The 25,335-nt window shown below is 47.6% G+C and overlaps 1 protein-coding gene across 3 annotated transcripts in view; it reads right to left on the bottom strand.

Annotated features, from left to right (window-relative positions):
* Positions 1 to 3,444: 3,444 nt before the first annotated feature.
* FOXK2 (forkhead box K2) overlaps positions 3,445 to 25,335 on the bottom strand; it is a 65,689-nt gene continuing 43,798 nt past the window's right edge. The window contains exons 3-10 of one of the 3 annotated variants that reach the window (XR_004819678.1): positions 24,510 to 24,657; positions 21,984 to 22,130; positions 16,425 to 16,618; positions 15,474 to 15,649; positions 14,140 to 14,436; positions 13,748 to 13,957; positions 4,537 to 4,823; positions 3,445 to 4,100 (exon numbers count right to left, since the gene is read on the bottom strand). Coding sequence is in view for 1 of the 3 variants with exons in the window: in XM_035724461.1 (XP_035580354.1) it covers positions 4,627 to 4,823; positions 13,748 to 13,957; positions 14,140 to 14,436; positions 15,474 to 15,649; positions 16,425 to 16,618; positions 21,984 to 22,130; positions 24,510 to 24,657 (1,369 nt within the window). In the remaining 2 variants the exon portion in view is untranslated. Of the gene's footprint in view, positions 4,824 to 13,747; positions 13,958 to 14,139; positions 14,437 to 15,473; positions 15,650 to 16,424; positions 16,619 to 21,983; positions 22,131 to 24,509; positions 24,658 to 25,335 lie in introns of all 3 variants that reach the window. The other 2 variants (XR_004819677.1, XM_035724461.1) reach the window with 2 other exon arrangements.

Genomic DNA, 25,335 nt, shown 5'->3' with positions numbered 1-25,335 from the left:
CTGGTCCTTTGGCTAAAGTAGTTCAGGTTTTGCCTCCCTGTGGTGCTGCGCACTATGACTGGGTCCAGCTTGGGGCCAAAGTTGAGGCCCCAAGGAAGGAAAAACATCACAGGGATTCTCCCCTCCACACACCCCCTCTTTGGAGTTTATGGGCATCCCCTTTTCCAGTTCCTCTTGGCTGAGTACTGTGTGTCGAGAGCCACTGCACGCAGCCAGTGCTCTGCCAGGTGGAGAGGGAGGTGTCCCTCGGGTACCCTCTTGTTTGCTTCTAACGTGCAGTTCCCGTATTCAGGCTCCCGAGGAGATACAAGAGGGAAAAATATGGGAAAGTCACCACCATATTAGTTGTTACTGGAGTTTTAATCCCCCAGCCCCAATCGGCCTGTTTTTCAGAGAACTGGGAAATTGCTTTATTCCGTTAAGGGCTGTTAGTTGTAACCACTGGGAAGATATAGGGCAGAGTGTGCTTACACCATGGGGACCTCTGAAGGGCATTTCCAAACTCAGGAAATTTGTGCCCACAGGTTTACCCATCTCCTCAGAGGTCACCTGACACCCTGGTTAACATCTGGTGTGTTGCTGTCGACAGAAACGTGGAGGGAGTGGTAAGTGGTAAGTCTGTTTAGCGCAGCAATTCCTAGAAGCCTGAGTGCCGGCCAGTGGCCTGCAGTGTCACCGTGCACTTACACCTCCCTGTTTATGCCAGAACTCACTAGATGGTGACTGCAGGTAGGTTTCACAATGTGCCCTGATGTCTTCATTGCAGATGAAACGTGGCCCTAAATGGGGGCCTACTTCTAGTTAGCAGTGCTTTTGCTACAAGGGAAGACCTCCTATCAGTTAGTGAATTGTTTCCTTTCTCTGAAGGCTCTTCTCTTCATCTTTTTCCTGGACAAAGGTAGCTTATCCTCGAGGATAGCTGTCACCTCTGTTTTGACATAGTTTAACTTCAAGGTGAACCTAACGAATTACCAGAGTAACACTGCCTGAGAGAAGGGGGGCTAAGGCTGTACGCATTTTAAAGCATCTATTAACACAGTGTGGACAGATCTTTTAAAAAAAGCCCATATGATTGCTTCCTTTTGCAAGGAGAAATCGTCTCTCAGTGTAGGAATGAAGCCCCCATGAGCTGTCCTCCAGCCCTGAAGTGCCGCTTCACTGAGCTGCCACAGGGCCTTGCGCCATCCTTCTTGGTACTCCTCGTTCCCCTGCTGCCCAGGGTCAGCAAGCTCCAGGGCACCGGAGCCCACGTCACAGACTTCCTGGTAGCTGGATGGTCACCGTGTTAGAATGTGGAGCTTGCACAGCCTCTTTAGGTGAGACTTTCATCCCATAGGATAAATCTCAGTTGTTTGCAGTGATCTTGATTCTTAGGTTGAAGGCACGGTCTATAGAAGAAATGACAGCAACAACCACAACCTCAAATAGGTTTTAGAACTGCACTGTCACAGATGAAAATCAGCAAGACTCCATTACCACTGCCTGTGACCCCCCCCCCCCGTGCCTCTTCCTCATGCACACACTTATCACCCCTTCCTAGTGTGGCAGAGCTGACACCATGGTCAGCACAAACAGTTCCTTTGTACTTCTGTTCCAGTGCTCTAGGCCTTTGGCATGCTCAGAGCACAAGGTAAAAAAAAAAAAAAAAAAAGCTTGCCTCAGTTTATCAAAATGACAATGATACTCTGTATTCAATTAAAATTAGTAAAAATATTTTATTTAATTTCAGGAACTTGGTAATTTTAAAATTTCAAATCTTTGCACACAAATCACCACTGTACTTTCTACGGTTGTGGAGGTTAGGACTTGAAGACTGTCACTTACCTCGTGTCACACAGCACAGAGATCCCAAGTCCTGGCCCTGCCCCGCCCCTTCTGACCACGACTCAGGGTCTGTGCTGTTCTAGGGAGGATGGCGAAGGGGGTGGTGTCTTTAAGGAGCTCAACTCTTCACGTGAAGACTAACGATGCCAGAGTAAGATAGATCTGCAGTCATGCCCAGACTCCTCAGAACATGCCTGTCATGTGTCTCGCATGTGAGTTGTTTGGTTCCGGGCAAAGCTGTTGAAAGGAAGTTTCTAGTCCCTTGGGGGGGGGGGGCTCGGAAGTTTGGCAAAGATCAAAGCAGAAACCTCTTGAAATAAGACATTTAGGAACTGCCAGTGAATAGCGGACAGTTCAGTGCTACGTGTCTGTGGATGGGCACCAGCCATCAAGCAGGGTAGAAAGGACACAAGGTCACTGACCCTGGGTGTTTCGAGGGCTCTTGGAAATTCAGAGCTAAACTGAACGTTTTTAAGAGCCTCTGGGACATGGCCGTTTGTTAATCCATATGTTTTTTTTCTACCCTCTCCTTGATATTCTTACAATACCACGTGCAAATCAATCAGCCAACTGAACGAGGCAACAACAAAGAAAAAGCCCCAAGCTCTCTGAAAAAGGCACACACCAGCTGCCTTACACCAAAAAACTAGCCTCCTTTCTTTTTTAAAATTTGAGAACTGGGTTTTTTGTTTTTTTTTTTTAAATCTACAATCCCAGCAGAAATCCCTCCAGACCCACAAAGTGTCTGTGTTTTAGGCTCAGGAATAACCAATTGGTGGACTGGGCTTAGGGAGAATCTACCCATCTTTCTGAATGGTGACAGGTACACAGCTGTGTAGACACATCTCCAGAAGACATACGATGCATGTGCCCAATCCAGTGTTCCCGCTGGGGCAGTCTCGACCACTGCCCAGGGCTCAGGCAGGGCCTACAGTGGCCATGACTGGCAGGTCTGGACCACTCAGTGGAGCAACCTGACCCTACATAAGACACAATGCAATCCGAGTTATTTTGCAAATTGCAAACCTTCTGAGTAAAAAGACAAAAATATACATTCCAAGGTATCTATCTGTAAAGTGCCTGGAAGATGCAGACTGCTGCCCTGAGGTGCTCCAATCCATCCATGCTTCAGCTTGCAGCTTAGATTCTGCTACTGTCACACACGTGGTATCATTCACATGATGGTTTTGTTTTTATTTTTTAAATGGCTGAGTTATAAATCCAGCTAGTGTGCAGTAATTTCATAATTTTTAATATGCATTATCTGCAATAACATTGTGACAGCTCCATACTGTGGGTTGACACACAATACTTAGAACAGATTTATCATATTTGGTCTGTAGGTAAATAATAAATGTTTTAAAATTGCCTAAATATACCATTCTGAGCCGTTTCATTCCACCAGGAAAATACAGGGTTTTTTTCCTCTCTTTAAAAAAAATTAAATACCAAAATAACTACATTTAAATAAATAACATGATGATGATGACATTTAAAAGTTCACAACAAGGCCAAAGCCCTCACCCCTGGAACACTCCGGAAAGGCCAGCGGTTTTCTTCTGGGGCAGTGTGACTGAGGCCAGGTGGGGCCCCTACTGTCACGGTCTCACCTTTGTTTCCTTTCGTCTCACTTTTGTTTTTTGTAGGAGAGAAGTCAGCTTTAGGACTGCTTCAGTTCTGAGAGGCTGAGGGGGATTTCCTGTTACAAACCAGAGAAGGACATGGATGTTTCCAAGACCCTTGTGTTAACATGCAGCTTCTGAGCCACCCCAGCACCTGCTCCCCATGAGCCGGGCAAACCGCAGTGTCATCAGGTGGACAGCTGGTTGGACGACGGCTCTGTGCCTAGAACCGGTGACAGTGACTAGTGAACATGCCACGGAGAGACCTGTGACACTTGTCTGAAAAGGGTGTGTGGTATAAGACTGAATCTTTTTTCCAAATGAAACAGGAACAGTTCTGTCGTTTTAAACACACACAACACTTAGGAGGCTTGTTTTACTTAGAGTGGAAAATTATGCCAGGGACAAAGTCAACACAAAGGAACAAACAACAAAAAGTAGCAGGAAAGAGACCCAGTTAAGTGCAGCTCCGCGAATCCAGCAGTTCTTTCAGTCATGGTTAACATGCGGCCCAGCATGGGCGTCCATCTGTCCAGTCTGTCCGTCCGTCCTAGATGCATCCGGCACCTGCTCTAACACGGAAAACCTGCAGATGTCATCAAGTAGCTCCATCTGAACGTTAACAGGACAGACAAAAGGAAATCATTCCATAGGCTGAAAACAAACAACAAAAACAAAACTACATTGTTTCTTTTCCCCAAATGAAATCAACACGAAAGGTCCTGTGTGATTCCAAAATTTCCAGAGTAGAAATGGAGCGATCGGAAATGTCAAAGACCCCGTTATTTTGTAAAGAAAGTACACCTCAAAATATTCTAATTCCACATGTGAACAACAAAATACTGTCTCATCTACCAGTGCCAGCCCCCAGGGTCCTGGGGAGGGCGGTGGGGACAGTCCCCGCCCTGTCCCAGCAGCTCCGCTCCGGAGTGACAAGCTGAGCTCGGGGTGGGGAGACACTGCCGGAACCAGGTTTTGTTGCATGTGGTTTTGTTCAGGTGTGACTTCTGTCTTTTAGGAGTTTTAAGGCCACCTGGGTTTTGTGTGTTCAGTGCTGAGGTGAAGTCCAACCGCAGGGCCCTCTACCCACCGAGATAACGCGCTCCGAGCGTCGGTGAGTGGCAGTGTCTCCTTTTGGCACCACAGAGTTGATACTAAAGTAAGAAAAGCTGTCCAGTCGCTAGTTTTGGACCCCTTTCTCCCTGCCGGCTGCCGGCGGCGTGTCCACACTCAGGGCGATGACGATGCTCTCGCCGTCTTCTGTCTTGACCCGCTTCAGCTCCGGCTGCTCCGTCTGGTCGCCATTCTGGCGCTTTGTGGGCAGGGAGGCCGATGCCGAGGCATGTGTCGCCAACATGTGCAGAGGACTCGCCACTGCTGCAGAGAGACAGTGAGTCAGACCCCATGTTCTTGGGTGCACCCTTGTCCCCGATCAGGCCCCCAGGGGACCCCAGGCACCCACGGTCCAGGCTCTCTGCCCGAAGGGCTGGCTACTGTGTGGGACTGGTATGGCCCGCAGTGGCCAGGGGCACAGGAGTCTGCACTGGACACCTGGGGACCAGAAACCCTAGAGCAAGTTAGCAATGGGTATTCTCAGTGACAGCCAGCATCTTTATTACTTGAAATAGTGTAGTGTGTACCTTTCACAGAACTGGGGGGGAGGCCGAGGCCCCTCGTGCCCCCCGCCACACTGGGTACTCCTGATCACTCCACACACGAGGAGGGGAGCGGGCACGTGGCTCAGGCTAACAGCTGCAACAAGGACAGCCCCGCGTCTGTGCCAGGGAATACCCTTCGGAGCCCCGTGAATCTAGGGAGTTTACAAGCAGACGTGTGCCTACAAGCCCCTGGGCTGGCTTCCCGGCTTCTCCTTGGTCCCCACCCCTACCGCCAAGCACTTCCTCTCAGCTCTTCATCCCGGGCCGGCATGGGACTTCTCTGGCCCTCACCTGCCCCCACACTGTGTGCAAGCAGGTCAACGCCAGGAGATGAGAAAAGAAAGTGCCGCTTCCTCAAAGTGGTAAGACAAGGCTGGGTTGAAGAAGGAGGCCTGGACCTCCCTTGGGAAGCGGCAGAACTGCCAGCCTTGTCAGTGTCCCAACGTGAGGTACCTAAGTTCTGACGCTACCCTCAGGCCCCGCCTCAGACCAAACCCCGGAAACAGCTCGGGGAAGCAGAGATGAAGAGGGAAGAAGACAGACGGGGGAACGTGTTGTGGAGTGGAAGTTATCAGATGAGCGCAAGGTTGCCCTGGTAACTCGGAAGGAAGGACGGACTCGGGCTACAGAAAGGCAAATTAGGAACTCAAATGCAAGGCCAAGGAGACCAGCCCCAACCCCTGGTGCCTGGCGACGGATTCATCCAAGGAGGTGCAGGGGTGCAAGAAGCTGGGACGCAGAGAGGGTGTAGGGGATACACAGACTCTGCTTGACCAGTGGGCTGGCACAGGGGCCGCCGGGGTGAGCCAGGGGCACAGAGAGCAATTCTGCAGGCTGGAGCTACCTTTCTTGTACTTGACTCAGGAAATGTCCTTTGGACAATCTCCACCCCTCCTCCTCACACAGGGGCCTCAGGCATCACTGCCGTGTGGCCCACTCATAAGACAACACCTGTCCTACCTGATTTTTTCTGGACGAGCTACGGACAGCCAAGGTATTCCAGATCTCGGCCACCTGGGTGACCTCATATGCTTCATCTGCCAAGCTTGTCAGCTGGCTTTGTGTGTGACACATGGGGCTGGAGAGAGAGCATCCTCTGGGGCAGATGGGCCCCAAGGGGGCTTTGGAGGCTGGCCACCCGGAGAGCTGTCAGACCCTGGCCCTGTGGAAAACATACCTCCTGACCTAGACAGGAGGCCAAGGTGGGGCTCTTGTACGTGGCCATGCCCTCAGGGGACAAAGGGGCCAGCTAGACTAATGGGGGGTTATGGCTAATGGGGGGCCTCTGATTCCTGTGCACTGTGCGTTCCTTCATTCAAGACTAAGTGCCCTGCCTGTCTCAGGAACAAGGGCCGATGTGGCTGTTGGGGCAGTGCTGACATGCAGCCCAAGTCCTTCCAGTGGGACACTGTCCCCCCCGCCCTCCAGTGAAAGCAGTGCCCAACACAAGCCACAGAGTGCACCAGGCACTTGCTGCCGTTATGTCACCCGACTAACACACACCTTGTTTTACATGTGTTTCTGGTTAAAGACAACTTACTTAACCTACAGTGGTGATTCACGGACACTGAGGGCATGCTTGAAAGCAGCTCTTCTGACACGTTTTCTCCATAAGGCACATCACAGCCTGCAGTGCCTGAACCTGAGAAGACCAGACCTTCTCAGGACTGTGCTTCGGGTTCATTTTAAACAGGAACATCAGCAAAAAACACAAAACGTGAAAAAACAGGGCACTAACGGGCTGTGAAAAAACAGGTGTTTATGGTGAGAGCCAAGCCCAGGAGGAAGGGTCCCGTCATGTTCGACCTCAGGGGAAGCCAGCATGCCAGATTCAAGGACTGTGCCACCCTCAACACGTGTGCCCCGTGAGTACAGGCTGCGGATTACAAACAAGTGTGAGTGGGCGAGTATGGAGGGTCAAGCGCATGAGGTCATGGTCATCTCTGCAAGTCCCGCAGAGCACCAGCCTCAGGCGTGGTGGCACAGCAGGTGCTTGGAGGCGCAGTCAGCCTGTCCACAGCTCACAACAGCAGGGGTGAGGGAGCAACACCGCCCCCTCAAGCGGGTGCCTCCGCCCTCCCACGCCCTCCCAAGCCCCTCAGAGGAGTGGGGGCAGCCGCTCCTGCAGACCAGCCGTGGGGAGGCGCAGGGCAAAAGGTCACGCCGGACACGCAGACCCTGTGCTGCTCCAGACACAGTGCCGCAGCGGGGCATGGCATGCGGGCCCCTGCAGCCCCTGAAACCTTCCACCTCCTCAGAACGTGGCAGGGCCAGACCCCTTGCAGCTGGACCTCGAAGCAGCACAAGCTGGAGGCCTGGAGGCTGTTTTCTGCAAGAAGGGGTGACGGCCGCGAGCGCGAGGGAGACTCTTCGGGACGACGAGTTAAGCGTTAGTCCGGGACTTCTCCTTTACGGTCACCAGAGTGAGGCGACCTTTCCTCTCGACACCCGTGCCCCCCGCCAGAGGCCTAGGGTAGCGGTCTCGGCAGAGACCGACTGAGTACCTCCCGCCAGAACACAGGCCAGTGGGGGAAGGGAGCCTGAGGAATGGTCAGAAGCATGTTTTCTGGGAAGCAGGTCGAACAGCCCCAGAAGCTGCCAGGAAGGGGGTCCATCATGCACTGGCCCAGGCCTGACTTCCATATTCATGCCCTGATACCAAAGCAGACAAAATCTCCAAGGAAACTACAGACAACTTCCCTGACAAACACTGACACAAATATCCTCAACAAGACATGACCAAACCAAATTCAACAGCGTATTAAAAGGCTTATACACCATGACCAAGTGGGATTTACCCCAGGGAGGCAAGGGTGACTACACATACAAAAAACCCAACCAATGCAACACACTGCATTAATAAAGGAAAAAACCCATGATCATCTTGACACAGAAAAAGCATGTGATGGGGCGCCTGGGGGGCTCAGCTGGTCAAGGTCCAACTTTCGGCTCCGGTCGTAATTTCAGGGTCGTGGGGCTGAGCCCCATGCAGGGCTCCCTGCTCAGTGGGGAGTCTGCTTGGGATTCTCTTTCTCCCTCTGCCCTTCTCCCCCACCCCCACCCTTGTCTTGTGTGCACACTCTCTCTTTAAAAAAGAAAAAAACAAGCATGTGACAGAATTCAACACCCTTTCATGATAAAGCTACTCAGCAAACCAGAAAGAAGGAAAACAACATAATAGAGTCTGTAGATGACAACCCACAGCTAACACTGGCCTCGATGGCAAAAGGTGATGCCCCCCCCTTAAGGTCAGGGGCAGGACAAGGATGCATGCTTTTGCCACTGAGACCCAGCAGCTCGCCGGAGCTCTAGCCCTGGCAGTTAGGGAGCAAAAGGAAGTCAAGGGCATCCATATGGAAAAGAAATACATCTCTCCTGGAGAAGACATAATCTTCATATGTATAAAACCCTAGCAAATCCACACAAGAAAAGCCCCTAAACCAAAAACTATTACAACTAGTAAATGAATTCAGCAAAGTTGCAGGGGACAATATCAACAGGCAAACACTGGCTGTATTTCTATACCTTAGCAATGAACAACTTCAAAAGGAAATTAAGAAAACAATTCCAAAGGAATAAACTAGGAAGAAATTTAAGTAAGACTTTTACACTGAAAACTACAGAACACTGCTGAAAGAAATTAAAGACCTAAACAAATGGAGACGTCCATGCTCACAGACTGAAGGACGTGCTATTCACCCCGCACTACCGCCTGGAACAATCTACAGGCTCTGTGCAGTCCCTATCAAAATCCCCAATGTGTTTTTTGCAGAAATGGAAAAGCTGATCCTAAAATTTGTATAGTCAAAACAATCTTGAAAAAAAAAGAACAAAGTTGGAGGACTCATACTTCCCAATTTCAAAACTTCTTACAAAAGTATAATAAAACTGTGGCTTTGGCATAAGGGCAGACACGAAGATCAATGAAATATAACTGAGAGGAAAAAAAGCCATATATCTGAGGTCAAGTGATTTTTCTATTTTTTTAAACAAATTTTTTTATTTTTTATTTTTTTAGATTTCATTTATCTATTTGACAGACAGCACAAGCAGGGAAAGTGGCAGGCAGAGGGAGCGGGTGAAGCAGGCTCCCCGCCGAGCAGGGAGCCCAACACAGGGCCCAATTCCAGGACCCCGGGGTCACAACCCGAGCCAAAGGCAGATGCTTAACCAACTAAGCCACCCAGGCTCTCCAGTCAAGTGATTTTCAGTAAGGGTGACAAAACCATTCAGTGGGGAAAGCACAGTCTCTTCAAATGATGCTGGGACAACTAGGCATCCACATCCCAAAGAATGAAGTGAGGCCCTTACCTCACATTATATATAAAAATTAACTCAAAATGGATCAAAGACCTAAACATAAGAGCTAGAACTATATAGGTCTTAGTAGAAGAACACATAGGGGTAGGTAGTCATGACCTTGGATGTGGCAATGGATTCTTAGCTAGGACACCTCAAAGCACAAGACACAAAAAGGGAAAAGAGATAAACAAGATTCCACAATTGAAACTGGTACATCAGAGACACCATCAGGAAAGTGAAGTGATAAAACCACCGAATGGGAGAAAATATTTGCAAATCACATATCTGATTAGAACCTAGTATCCAGAATATATAAAGAACTCCTATAACTCAACAAAAAATGGGCAGAAGACTTACATAGGCATCTGTCTGAAGAAAACATACAAATAACCAAGCACATAAAAAGATGCTCAACACCACTAGTCATGAGGGAGATGCAAATCAAAACCACTGATACCTGGGGTGGCTATGTGGCTCAGTCGGTTGAGCCTTTGACTCTTGATTTCGGCTCAGGTCACGATCGCAGGGTCATGGGATCAAGCCCTACCCCGGGCTCCACGCTCGGCGGGGCAATCTCTTGGAGATTCTCCCTCTGCCTCTGCCCCTCCCTCCACTTTCCTGCTCTTAAAAAAACAAAGAAAACAACAACCACCCCATCACACTCACGGTACTACTTTACACCCAGGAAGATGGCCTTGGGGGGGGGGGGGGAACCAACAGAAAATACCAAGTGATGGTCAGCATGTGGATAAATCAGAACCTCACATATCATTGGTGGGAATGCAAAATGTTGTAGCCACTGTGGCAGTTTGGCAGTTCCTCAATAAATTAAACAAAGACTTGCCATATTAACAAGCGGTTCTACTCCTAGGTTTACAATCCCCCAAAATGAAAACAAGGACTCAATGCATATACACAAATGTTCACAGCAGTACTATTCACAACAGCCAGAAGGTGGAAACAACCCAAATGTCCATCAGCTGATGAATGAATCAACAAAAATGGAAACCTATTCAGCCATAAAGAAGACCTGACCTAGGCTACAACATCGATGAACCTCAAAATGTGATGCTCCCTGAGAGAGACCAGATATAAACAGCCCCATATTTTATTTACAGGAAATGTCCAGTGTAGGTAAATATCCACAGAGAGAGCAGATTAGTTGCCACCAAGGGCTCAGTAAGAGGGAACCAGGAAGTAGCTGCTTACTGGGTATACAGTTTCTTCTGAACTCATTAGAGATGATGGTTTCAAAACACTGTGAATGTACTTAATGCCACTGACTTGTACACTTTAAAATGGTCGATTGTGTTATGTATATTTTACTACTTTTTTAAAAAAAGAAATAGATGATTTGAATCCTAAAGAGATACTACGTATAAAAGAATTATTGCTAATTTTAAAAAATGACAATAATGGTATGGTGCTTACACAGTACAAGGAAGTTCTTTTAGCAATGCTGGAATATTAATAGATGAAATAACACTACGTCTGGATCTGGGTGGGGAACAGATGGGGGAGAATGGAACAAGATCGGCTTTGAGTTAATTTCCGGAATGTTTGACATTTTCCATAATAACAAGCTTAAAAAAAAATATCAAAGCTGCTGACTTTCACAATTGATTAATAACAGGTACTGCTTTCCTTTCTCAAGAGTGACTTTCGGGTAAAGAAGTCACAGGCTATGCAGCACCGAAGCGACACCTGACACTAAGGAGAGCTACCTCCAGGCCACCCTCCCTGCCCATGGGGTCTTAAAAGCTCATCGGCCACGTCCTTCCCCTTTCTCAACAGCACCTCCTTCACCCACGCAGCTGGGCGCTGCCGCTGGGGAGGAGCGTGTCGGGATGGCGCGTGAAACAAAGGGATACTGAAGACACAGGTGCTGTGACGTGGTATCACTGCTGACCGGATAAAAACCCTTTTCCAAGCCAGTGATTTCTAAATGAAAGACTGCAACCAAATTAAAGAACCAATAAACAGATAAATTAAAATGGTTTTTGCTAAAAGATGACTAAAACTGGAAGAAGTTACAATATTTTTTCCACCCTTCCTTCTTCTGAAAGGGAACAAGTTCTCAGGGCTGACCCTGCGGGGATTGTCAGTAACTGTGTGGCTTTCTTTAAAGCCCGAGATTAAGAAATTAATCTTTAATGCAATTTTAATTTATAAGAATTATATTTTTGGTGTTTGTTTTTTTGATATTTATTTATTTTAGAGAAAAAGCACTCATGAGCAGGAGGGGCAGAGAGGGGGTGGAGAGAGAATCTCAGGTGGACTCCACACTGAGCGCAGAGCCCAATGCGGGTTTCATGACCCTGAGATCATAACCTGAGCTGAAACCAAGAGTTGGAAACAACCAACTGTGCCACCCAGGCGCCCCTGTGTTTTTGGTTTTGATCGACCGCAGTAGTAACAATTGATAAATCAACCCTTATAGTCACAATTAAATCTTTAACATTTCTGCATTCTCTTGTTGCAGAGTAAAAAAAGTCCTCAATAAACCACATTCGAGCATTAAAATATTTGGCATTCGTACAAGATCCGTGAGGGCATGGGACTCAGTGACAAGGGCAGGAGGGCCTGTCTGGGTGTTGATACGGTCTGAGAGTGGTTATCAAATCAGGGCAGTATTCAGAGCCAGCAGCGTATTTAGGAGAACGGTGTAAAACTTTTATTTTAAAATATCAGTATTGTCAATAGTGGACAACTTAATCCTTTGCTTATTAAATTTGTAAAGAAGAATTTTAGATACCATCTTACACATGTGAAAGGGATACACAGTTTTTCCAACTCCTTCCAGCAGACAGTTGGACCTAAAAGGCCACTGACTTGCACCAGTGGTTCTCAGACAAGCTGGGAATGTGTTAGAAATGCACATTCTTGGGCCCCCAGGCCACACCTGTTCAGGCAGGGTCTCTAAGAGGGAGTCACCGGCCTGCACCATGGCTACACACTGAGCAGGACTCCAACCAGGAGAGGACCGACCATCCACCTCCCAATGCCACCTGTTTCCAGCTGCACCCAGGACCCGACAAGTTTGCTGCATCAAGACCAGCCACAGTGACAAACTTATTCAAAGAGAAAAGAGCAAGGCCCAAACAACTCTTAATACTTTGGAGACACAGAGCCTGAGAAGAAAGCATTTTAAATGGGTAACATTGCAAATTTCTCCGTTTGTCCACAGGCTGGCATATGTCAGCTATTATTTAAAAACAAAGAACTCTCAGGTGGTTAGTCTTCCCCAGAAAAGGTTCCAGATCTTATTCTTCCATTGCATTTGGGGTGAGGCAGAGTGGGAATCTGAATCCCATGAGGTACATGCAGGTCTCCTCTGTTCCGTAACAGCTCAGGAATGGGGCAGAAGGTCAATGCAAGACTTCTGTTCCCCACTCTCTTTCAAAGGAACTGTCTGTGGACACATAGAGCTGCTTTTGGCCAGCAGCCTGACTCTACGGCCTGGGGTTCTGCAGGCCACTGCTGAGTCCTGACGGGCAGCAGGAGCTCCACACGCCTCGCAAGGGGCCACTGCTCAAAGAGCAGCAGCAGTAAGGACACTGGACTCCCACCCTTCATCGTGCTCCACAAGCCTTGGCGAAAGGAAGTTCTCTGTGCCTTTAAAATCCAAGCTCCCCTGGTCTGTCCTGTCTTCTCTACTAGGTGATGTCAGAACATTCACAGAGAGCTATGTGCACAGGACTCTTGGCTTCTGTCAGACACACAGGCACACCACACACACGCCCAGGGGAGGGCACTGCCACTGGACAGATCTGCTGAGGCACCCCTCCCAGGGGGCATTTCAGCAGGTGGGTACCAGCACCCAAACCTCCTGTTACCTCTAGACCACACCCAGGTATCTACACACGACAAGGCAGGAGTATTTCTAATATTTACAGAAACACTAATCTCTGCCCAAACGGCTCCTCCAGTGGGATCTAATGAGAGCTGACACCCACAACCACTTGCCAGGTACCCTACAGCACTATCAGGTTTCCTAGAAGTTTAGGGACGCCTTGGTGGTTTAGTTGGTAAAGCATCTGCCTTTGGCTCAGGTCATGATCCCAGGGCCCTGGGATCGAGTCCCGCATCGGGCTCCCTGTTCACCAGGGAGCCTGCTTCTCCTTCTGTTGCTCCCCTTGCTTGCGCTCTCTGACAAATAAATAAAATCTTAAAAAAAAAAAAAAAGGTTTCCTATAGCCTAGAAATGCAAACATCTCCTCAGACAAAAAATTAAAATTTTAACAGTTGGAACCAAAACATGAAACACTGCCATTCATAAAAGAGCAAAGGATCTTCACTCTTGATATTTGTACCCTATTACCCGCGGAGGACACTGCTTACCATTGTTCACCTGGCCATGGACGGCGGCAGGGATTGGCACCACGTGAGTCCCATTTTGCGTTACAGTTTTTATTGGTAGCTGGTGCTGACCCAGAGGTGCCTGCTGCACTATGGTAACCGTCTGGACTGGGGTGGTCTGTGGCGTCTGAATGATCCGGCTAGCAGCGCCCAGTGTGGCATGGCTAATCGCGGGAATAGGTTCCACTTTCACTGAAATTTAAAAAGGCAAAGAAATGATACCAACTGATATTACTGGAAAGCTTACAGAAATCTCACCAGGTGGCCAGCAAACCTAAGACATGACATGATTAGAAAAGGTGTCTGGGCGAACAAGTCTGCTGGGCGTCTGAGAGCCTGAGAAACCACCTGCAGCAACTGCTTCTGTTGCTCACCTTTTACTTCTTTGTGATCTCCATTCTCTTGCGGCTCTGCCTTAGGAGGGGCCAGCACGGCCGCCTGAGTGACCACGGCCTGGCCGGCGACAGTGTATGTGCTCGCCGGGGCCAGGCCGGCCACGCTGGTGACGGACACCGCAGGGATCTGGTGGACGACATGCACCGTCTGCACAACAGGCTGCTGGGAGGTCGAGGTGGTCACGGGAGCAGCGACTGTGTAGGTGACGGGCTTGATCGTCGGCGGCAGCTGCCGCTGCACGGCAATTAAAACGGGCTGACTAGACAGAGGCGAGCCTGTGGCAGACAAGGGAGCAGGGGTGAGGCGCAGTCGCCCATCTTCCTCCAACTGTGTCCCAGAGCCGACCAAGTACAACCACCCACTCACAACACACAGACTAATGAGAGGACGTGCCCCCTTTCACCCTGTAACAGTGAAGTCACTCACGATGGGAGAAATGGGGTATTTTAATGGAGATACCTAATTCATGTATCTGACTGCAAAAAATGCAATTCTTGCTCTATTCAGATCTGTTCCAACACCTCTTCCCACAGTTCTTTCCTCACGAAAAAGAAAATGTCGACACAGTATATGGGAAGAAGCTACCTATGGAGGCCCAAACAAGGGGGCCATGCTCCCCCAGGATCAGTCTTTATCTTATGGTGGGTGCAAGGGAACCGCAAAGTCCAGACACAGTTACAAGCTCTGCCAACCAACCTCTGCTCCTTTTGGTTTTGGCACAGAATAAAGGAAAAGACACCCGGGTGACAGGGGTTACACATGGGTGACATGTTGTCAGCATGGTCAGGAATCCCACTATCAAAATGCACATCTTGCGAACCAAACAGGAACCATAACAGAATTAGTTCAGACACATTTCCATGCTATATTATTTTTTGTTTTTTGTTTTTAAATTCTCCAGAACACACATTTTTATTCTGCATTGCGACTTCGTAATGAAATGCTCACCTATTCATTAAGTGAACAGTTTCTGCTGTGAAACAGTATCTAGTTTGTCTAATTTGTGTTATTTCTTTGGGTGGGGGATTTTTTCATAATTTTTGAATGATGAAGCAACTAAGACACAGATTAATTCTAAATTATTTCAGGCATCTACACAAGCTATTTACATAAAACAACGGTCATTGATTTTTTAAATACTCACAGCGCTATTAGCTTTTCAGAGCTTACAGCATGCAGGTACACTGTGCAGAAAGTACCAGGTACAAAGGAGCCAAGGCCTCTGCTGCATTCCTTCTGAGGAGGCTGGCGCCCCTGCCTTTCTGACCCACCCCCTTGCCCACCATGCCTGCCCTGTCTCTGCACATCTCACCTGGTGCACTCTGGGCAAACCGTGCCTCCTGGATGACGGCCAGTTTGGGCTGTGAGGCGCTGGGCTCAGGTTCCAGGGGGGCTGGTGAACCTTCCCTCGACAGGCTCTCGGGAGTCTGGGCACCACTGGAGTGAGCAGAGAGCACTCCAGCGTGATTGGGAGAGGCTGGGGCACTTCTGGATTACCAAAAAGAAGACAGTGGATTTTTACAGGTAAAGCACTCATAAAGCTGCCTTGTTTCAATAAAGTGCATTCCGAAAAAAGGGGTGTCATCTGTCTTCTGCCAACCGACTACAGCTCTGTAAGTCCTACTTTCTGTGCGAATGCCCATGACCTGAGATGGATCCCCAGCGAGACTCACTCAGTTGTGACAGCCAGTGTGCCAGTGCTGGGCAACCACAGCTCCATGCCCAGCACAGGCTACACCGCCGCGGAGCTGGACTGGCTGCCCTCTCAAAGCAGCTCCTATCCACCGGCATCAGGAGCCAGCAGTGTGCAAGGAGGCAGGGGCTTAAGATTTACGTCATGGTCATTTCTTTTGTTTGTTAAAAACAGAGTATCTATAAGCTAAAAATGTATAATTTGAAAATCAGGCAATTAACATTGTGTAAGTCAACCCTGAATGCGGCTTTAAAGAGCTGTTCACATGCCAAATGAAAGGGACACACACTGCTCATCAAACGCAATATGTAAGGAGTCCGATGAAGCCACAACGGCAACATGGGAACACAGTTTAAAGAAAACTTCATCAACAATCTGAACTGTTTCAGACCACTATTAAGAAAAAGTCCATGGGTAGCATCCAACACTTCTTTTCAAATCCCCACCCCAAACATTTAATCATAATGCATTTGGCAATTCCTTCACTTGCAAAAGGAAAATTGACCAATACATGGAAGGTAAATTCACTGACCAGTAAGTGAGGTCTTTTTGTTTGTCTTTTTTCCTTACCTAGAGGAGAGCGGTCCCAGAGGGGTTCTAAAGCAAGGCACGCCCCTAGGCCGTCTTTTCCTAAAAGCCTGCTCTATTAATTTGCTTTCAGAGGCAGGATCTATCCTCCAGAATGAGCCTTTGCCTGGTTCTTCCTGGGAACGTGGTACTTTGATGAAATAACGATTCAGAGAGAGATTGTGGCGAATTGAATTCTATGAAACATAAAAAAATACGTAGAATTCATATATTTCTTTGCTGAGAAATCAAAATGTGCCCCAGTTTTAGTGCCCTGCAAAGCAGAAACCTAGCACTCAGCCCTTGCAGAGGGCAGACAACTTTAAAAGCAGCACTGTGCTGGAAGGAACCAGCCCTTCTTCCCTGAGTGAAGAAGGGGCTCAGGGTGTTTCCCCTCCGCCGGAGGCTGACACACGGCTCTGGGAAGAGAGAGGCAGGGTGGCCACCAGGGGGGCAAGAAGGGGACCTGGGGAACAAGGAAGGGTGGGAAATCGGCACCAAAGGGAAGGAGGCAATTTCCAACAGGAAAAATGTCAACTTCCATCTTTTTTCCAGGTAGGAAACCAAGGATTATCACTGTTGTCATCTGACCTTTCCTGCGGGCCTCTCCCTTCTTAGGGATGAACAGAGCCAAAATAAGCCAATCCTTTAAAATCTTTCTGAGCACAGAATTAGCTTATAGGAATCTGTCATAGCCATCTAAAATGAATTAATCCAGTATCAAGTATTCAGTAAACCAGCAAAGGAGAAAAATGAGCTAAACGTTGGCAAGTATTATAGACACCATCTTCCGGTAACAAGAGCACTTTCCAAAATGCTTCCATATATGTTTTTTAAATTTGATCCACAAAATAATCTTGTGAGGCACATACAGAAAATTTCTCTCTCAACCCCTACTCTAAAAGCTTGGCTCACAGTTTACAGACGATTTCAGGAAAGCTCCCCACTGCAACCTGAATAACTCTTGGCAGCACACCTGATCCTGAGCCCTCCAAAAAGTCAGGAACAGCTGGAGGAAAGTCATGCATCCACATCATTTCATGTGTTTACATTAATGTTTAAATTTAAAATCAAAATTAAACTACTAAAGTTTCAAAATGGTGCTAACTCACTGTAAAATTCTGGGATATTTAAAACTCACTTTTAAATTCCCCCCAATTAACCTTCTAACAGAACTGTTAGCCACAGCCTGAAATACTGCATTTGCCAGAGGTGGGCTCAGAAATCAAAATGTATCAAATTCTACCTTACAGCCCAACTCAGGGACTGTTCAAGTGTCACACCAGTCATGGGCTGTGATGAACACCACGTAAGCCTGTGGAAGCCAGTCACCTCGCTGGCAACATGAAGGTGCAGGCTAGACTGTGTCTGTGTTTTGTGAAATTGTTTACAAATAAATGCATTCTGTGAGATTTGGAATATTTTAATAACCACAGATACTTACTATTATGTTTCATCACAGGGTTTAGCTAATAACCAACAATACCTTTCTATTAATTCCTCCGGAAAATCAAATTGTTACTGGTGCCTCCACCAGAGAAAGAAGACAATCCTCCTCCAAATACACACAGACAGACATTCTATGTTTGGAGGAGAAAGAAGGTAGACTCCAAGACTGTGGGTTGAGAAAAGCAGACCCAGACCACGACACTACAGAGCACTCTCCCCGTGAACAAGACAATCCTTACGACTGCCCAGTGAGGGTCAAGAGGCCCTCAGAAGTGACCGCCAAGCCGCAGTGAAAAACGTGGGAGGTTTTTTAGGAGCCCCTGCCGAAGGCTGTTAATCCTGTAATGTGGTATTACTAGGAGGAAAAAGGGAAGTGAGCACAGGGGGCATCTGGAGGCAGGAAGTGTCACTCCAGGGGACTATGGCACTAGTATTTCTTCCCCCTGGTAAAGGAGAACAGGACCAGGGGCTGTGGTTCCATGACCCTCATGCCACCGACAAGCTGTATGCAAGTTCTGAGAGGAAGGAGTTGCTACTTTCTGTCCTGAAAATGCGACAGAACCTATTAGGCACCATCACAACAGGGTCTAACCTCCTCTCCACTCACAATGAGCCTACAGAACAAAGAGGCTGTGATTTTCTAGCCAAAGAGACTAGAAAATGTGAGTAAGTAGTAAGAGATATCTAATGCAGACAGAGATGGAATAAAGTAACTGTATTTCTAAGGTAATTTAAGACCTTTGTAATTTGATCAAGTCAAGCTACATACACTAAAATCACACCGACTCAGACTCTAATGATTCAGGAATTATTATATGCAGAGAAAAGGCAGCTTATTATTCTTTATAACGAACTACAGAGAAAAGGATCTGCAATACTGAGCACATTCTCTTCCCCCCAAACCCTCCCCTACTCAAGGCTGCTTCCCAGAACCCTGAACGACAGCCCCTCCTCCCTCCTGGCCCCTCAGCTGACCCAGACCCAAGGGAAAGGTGCAGAGCTGGTCACCGTCCTCGTGAGCGCCTCTGGCACTCCTGCCTAGACTCTAGTTTCTGTTTGTCCAAATCACACTGAACACTCTACTAAGGACTCGTAAAGAAACTGATGAGGACATGTCAAGTACCTTCCAGAAGGCGAGTTCAATGTGCAGAATGAGGTGAACCCAAAGCACTCCCTCTATTTCAAGAAACTAGCTCTGGTCCTTTCAGAGGCCCAGAGGCCCAAAATTCAAATCTTCTAATCATAACAAGTACCTCTAACTCTGGCCTGGGTAAAATTATAATTATAAATAATAAGAAAACATTCTGGCATAAACAAGCAACCAAAGGAAAGAAATATGCCATCTTTCCAGACACAGTCCAGATCTTGCTTTATTCTAGAGTTTCTTCTAGACCAATCAAAAAGCTTTGCCATGGGTCGACAATGCAAAATGCCAAAAGTAAGCCTGAAAAGTAGCTGTGGACTTCCACTGGGTACTCAGAACAGGAGGGGCAGGAGTGTCAACACATGTCTCTTAGGAACTGATGCAGAGCGCGGGGCTCAAGCCCACCAGGTCCCATTCTCCCTGCACAGCCACCTCCCTCACCCCACAGGGGAGGGCAGGAGGCAGTCTGGAAACCCACATATTTTTAATTTTTAAAAATATTTCTTTATTTTAGAGAGAGAGAGAGAGAGAGCACGAGCTGGGGGAAGGGGCAGAGGGAGAGAGAACCCTAAGCAGACACCCCGCTGAGCGTGGAGTCCAACACAGGACCTGATCCCACGAGCCCAAAATCATGACCTGAGCCGAAATCAATCAAGAGTTGGACGCTTAAACAACTGAGCCATCCAGGAACCCCTGGAAACCCACATTTTAAAAATGGGCTGTTTGAGGTGACAGTCTTCCCCCTACTCTCTATGCAAAGAAAATCCTAGCAAAGAAAACAGATCGGGCTCTTTTATGAAACAAGGCTGCAAAACGAAAAGGCTTTTTTTGTTTTAAGCCAAGAGTGAGGAAATGGGAATAAGGTCTCCATACATACAAAGACTTTAAGCATGGTCTCTTTGGGAAGGGCACCTCAGAGAATTCTGACAGAAAAAGGACACATGTGGGTCAGTACTGGGGACAGCCAAGGACCTCTGAGGACAGAAAGAAATTGAGTGCATGTCCATAAATTAAAGGGAGGCGTGCAGCAGGAAATCCTTTTCCTGCTAAAATGCTGGAGCCAGGAAGTATGAAATGTCTCAGGAGCAGCCTGACATGGGCAAGAGGCGCAGAGTCACCCTTATGGACCTTGATCTAGACAGAAAAGATGTTTCAATAAAAACATTAATGACAATTGAACAGAGAGGGTGCCTGCCTTGCAGCAGTTATGTCTGTTCTCTGCTCTCAGCATGCTACGAAGTCACCTCCAGTGGCCAGGAGCAATCAGTGCACGTGGGGACTGCACCTGACCCGACTAACTCCCCACAAGACTGAAGCCAGGAGGCGGCCACCCCTGAGAGCTGGCCCTTGCCCCTCGGCCAGAAAACCACATGATGCTTGGAGGCAGTTCTCGCATAAGTGGATGTTAAGGAAACACAGGGAAAGAGATCATTCAAAGCCTGGCCAGGCTTTTCAGAAATACTCACTCCTATTAAGCCCAGCTAACTGCTGTTTCCAATCACCAGAATTCTGCACATAATGTGCTTACGAAACCCTACCACACTCCTGACAGGGCATTCTGAAACCTCACCTGCCCACACATAGGAGCTTTGTTCCAGGTACAATCACCAGACACGGACACAGATTATCATCTGGTTCTGCTTCCTCTGTTTTACATTTTCTCTGAAGCACAACCTCACTGTTCTAGATTAAAATATGGTCAGTATCACAGGGATTTCTTGTCCAATGTGCTGAGAGACCTGCCAGGTAGCTGGATATCAAAGTGTTCTCCAAATCCAGCATTTTCCTCACTGCCAACTAAGAAATGCCACCTAGCCGTGCACAGGGAGGCAAGCAGGGTGCAGATGCCCCAGGCCGGGAGGGGAGGATGGGTCTTACTTTGTACCTTCCACAATCAAAGTCCCTTACATGACTAAAGACCCCTTACAAAGGCAATGTTCAGGATTTGGCTGATGGACTATTTTTATTATAACATGTTTACATGTCTACAGGAGGAAGAAGAAAGTTTTTGCCCCTCATTAAACAGAAAAAGGTTCCCCCCACCCCCATCACTAGGTTATGGTTATGGTTCAGCAAACACATTTCTCAGAGGATCATTTACTCACTAAGCCTGAAAGGAAGACTGTTGCCATTCCTTATGACTTAATGAATTCAAGAACTGCAAACCTATGTTTCTTCTTTTATTATGTTTTTAATATTCTGTATTTCAGATTTGCCCTTCCCATATTGCCTGAATTAGAGAGGTCCTACTAAACATCCAGTAAGCAGACACACAGAACACAGACACACAGAAGAAGAAAAAAACTACAAAGTTTAAAAACTAAACTAAATTAAAAAGCTGAACAAGAAAATATGCACTGATTTTTCAAAGAGTCCTCTGAGAAGGACCAGGTTCCAGACAGCCCAGGAATGATCTGAAAGCACAGGTGCACAAGCAGGAGGGCTCCCTAATTTACGCAGGGCAGCACCACATTTATCTGTGTTCCTGTATGGCCCAATGGGAGAAGGTCTTTTGAAGAAAGGGTTCCTTGATAAAACAGTCGGAAAACCATCTGTGTAGACTTCAAGAAGCTAGGTACACCAGCAGATGCAGATAAGGAAGACAGAAGAAAGCCTAAGTGAAGGGCTGGGTTTTTAACTTTACTTCAGACACAGGGAGTTAATTGCAATGGTTGAAGGGAAACCTTTCAAATAATCCATGCCTTTCCCATCCGTGGGGACAGTGACCATAAAAACCACAGGCTGAGGTCTGCTTCTAGAGCCACTATTCCTCCTTCTGCTCTGCGCGGAGGTCAGAGCGTAGGGACGGTGGCCTACGACACTTCCTCCTCCCTTAGCAAAAAAGGGTCTCCCTCTACCTTTGCCCTGTGCCCAAGGTACGGGAAGCAGCTTAAGTGTTCTCTCAGTTGTCAATCAGCACCTACTGACATATCACAGCAACATTTCATAACAAACCGAAACAGATTTACCTGCCAGCCCTTGTCCGCTGTCCTGTAGTATGGATAATTTTTAGTGATGTGAGTATAAATTCCATTTAGAGTAAGCTGCTTATCAGGAGCCATCGTAATTGCTTGTACGATTAATTGTGCATAGGAATAAGGAGGCTTTGAATCATCCTGTATTTAAGTTAAAAAAAAAGAGATTATTGAAGTTATCAAAATTTTTACTAAGTTCACTAAAATTCAGGATTGTTGATATTTTTAAGTGTTCCTCTGAAATGCTTAGTATTCCTTACTATGAAAATAATATAATCTGATTGAAAAGCATTTGGAAAGTTTATAGGAAGCAAATGGAAAAATGCACAAGCAGTGTAAAAACGAATATTAAAACCACATAAGGAGAAACTCCACACGACAAATATGAAAAACAGAAGGAAAAGAAAAAAGCTACTTGACCTCCGTAGAATCCAGGGCAACACATGTTAAATCATGGCCAGAGGCACGTCACATCGATCTAGCAATCGAGTGAAGAGTCAGGATGGTGAGGGGAGGAGACTCCCTCCCAGGCCCTGGTGGGTCCTCACACACACGAGGGCCAAAGTGACAGCCACTCAGAACTGCCCCATCCCATCAACTGAGAAGCTCCTCACATTAGGAAACCCCACAGAGGGAAGCACCATATGCCAGACGTCGGGCTTCAACCCTGGGGTCTCAGGCACTCGGGTGGGCGCTGTTCCAGTGTGCAGGGCTGCTGTGCGCACCGCAGAACATGGACATCCCTGCTTCCAGCGCACTCCAGGCCACAAGTGGCTCCTTGTCACTGTAACAGCTGAGAACCCCACATACACGTGAATAAGCCCACTGGGGAGAGGGTCCACCCCTGGTTGTGAACTGGAGAATGTACCAATCAACTTAAATGAACCACGAAGCATAATAGTGAATGCAAACAGGAAGCTGCAAAAGAATATATTCAAGATGATACTTGTTACATGAGGTTTAAAAATGAGCAATTTAGACACTGCTTAGGGATAAACACAAGGGGAGTAAAAGAAGAGACAAGCAGAGGACTGACGGACAGACAAGGCAGGAGGACAGACCTGCTAAGGAGAGGAACACGGGCTTCAGCTGCCCAGGCCGTGCTCCGTCCTGACGGCCAGCGGTGGGGACATGTTCCACACAGAAAGATGGAATCATCTACAACCGCAGCACCCCACTTTTAAACAGCTAGTATTTCCTGAGCACTTACACTGGGCTCTGCCCCATCTATGCTGAGTGGACACACTCTGAGTTACACGGAAGGGCCAGGCAGACTGGCACCACTGGAGACCACCCCAGGGACCAGGGAGAGAACACGAAGCCTTCTTCACTGCGCTTCTGCCATTCAGTGCGTTTCCTTGTTACCTTTCTTCTATATGTTCCCCAAAACTTTTTTTTACTGAAAAATGCAACATGGGCAGGAAAGCCCATAATACATCCTTATCAGCTGAAAACAAATTTTTATAAAGTGAATGTCAGTACAACCAACACTAGGTCAAGAGAGAAGAGACAGCCCACATGCCAGAAGCTTCCATATGCCCCCTGAGCCCATAGCCTCTACCATTATTCATGACATTTTACAGTAATCACAGTCTTGTTGTGATTAATTACAAGTTTTATCATCTCAGAATGCATCCTGAAAAAATACAATTTAGTTCTGACTGATTTTAGATAGGCAAATGGACAAAATGGAATCCTACAGAGGGGAGCCTTTCTGTACCTGCCTCCCCTGCCCAGCACACCTCGTGTACAAGGCTCCTGGCTGCAGCAGACAGGCAGTGCCGGCTACGGGGCATCCAACCCATGGCTGTGCCGTGTTTTACTGCGCAAATACATCACATTTCATACACAAGTAACTAAAATAATACTATGCATTGCTTTATGTTTTTCACTCAGCATTATGCCAAGGACACTTCCACATCGTTAGCTATGTTGCATGATAGTCCCCTGCTTGATCATTCTTCTCTTATGGGGCATTTAGGCTGCTTTAAATTTTCTATTTTATATAAACTTGTGTTTGAGATTTTTGCCATTTCCTTTAGACACAGTCCTAGAAGGGGCATTCCTGGGTCAAAGAATAAAAACATGCAGGGTTACAGCGTGAACCATCTCAAAAATGTGTGTTCTGTGCACACGTGCATTCAGACAAAGTGCACACACAACCTTCCGCATCTGTGACAGCAGGACGAAACCCCAGGAACAGTTTCCTGGGCCACAGTGCACATCACCTTGTGAGGACCACAGGCTTCTCTTGTCTTTCACCGGCTCAGCTCTCAACACCTGGGTCCACAGCTGCCAATGGGGAGCACCCAGTGCTAAATGACCAAAAGAATTCAAGACCCCCCCCGCCCCAAGAACATGCTCAATAGGGAGGGGCCCCACAACCAGCCATGCATCCACTCTGACGTGCACTTCTCAAAGGCCCTGGTGGGGGTGTTCATAGACCTGCAGACAATGAAGTGAGGATAGCTGGCTGTGTGATGGCCCCTGGGTTCTGTTTCAAGGCTATAAAACATTTACCTTTGGGCTGTCTCCACCAGAAGCTTCCTTTTCATTTTCTGGCTGTGAGTTGTCGGCCATTAAATTGAGGTCAGCTGGTATCACACGGCCCATTTTGTACCCCGAAGACCCTGCTCCCCGGGGGCTGGATGGGCAGGAGTTTGCAGCACTGTGGACGGGAAAAGGTCACTGCTATCAGTCTATTACAGAACATATGTCACACTGTGCTTCCATGACCCGTTCTGATTTCAAGTACAAAATCGGAGCATATCAGAATTTCCTATGGAACATGGCCTCACCAGTTCTCTGTGAAGGTTAGGATCACTCCAGGAAACACATGGAAATCAGGTATCTGCTTCCCATGTGTTATTTTATATAATCAGAAAACAAACTCTCAAAGGGGGAGGTGGTCCACCTGTTTCACCAGTGAGGAAGCTAAGGCTCAGAATGGTTCTGGAACTTACCAAGGACACAGAACCAAAAGTGATGGCCCCAGGGCTCCAACCTGGCAGAGGGACACAGAGCACACGCTCTGCTGACTCCCTTCCCACCAAGGGACATGGCCTCCAGCTACACCAGAAAGGTCAGGGACAGTCTGGAGAGAGAGGAAGGCGGCCAGGCCAAGCCCAGGCAACACAAAGAGGGGATGAGGCCATGGACATGGACCCAGGCGGCATCAGGCCCTGGAGCAGATGTGTCAGGTCAGTTGGACACAAGACATCCCAAACACAGAAACAGGAACCTATCTTTTCCCGATTATTTATTTATTTATTTATTTTTAAAGCAAACTCTACCGCCAACATGTGGCTAGAGCACACGATTCCCAAGATCAAGAGTTGCGCATTCT

The sequence above is a fragment of the Zalophus californianus genome, chromosome 16, assembly GCF_009762305.2.
Source record: "Zalophus californianus isolate mZalCal1 chromosome 16, mZalCal1.pri.v2, whole genome shotgun sequence".
NCBI classification, from domain to species: domain Eukaryota; kingdom Metazoa; phylum Chordata; class Mammalia; order Carnivora; family Otariidae; genus Zalophus; species Zalophus californianus.
Note: the sequence above shows the minus strand (reverse complement) of the source record. Positions and strands in the feature narration are given on the sequence as shown.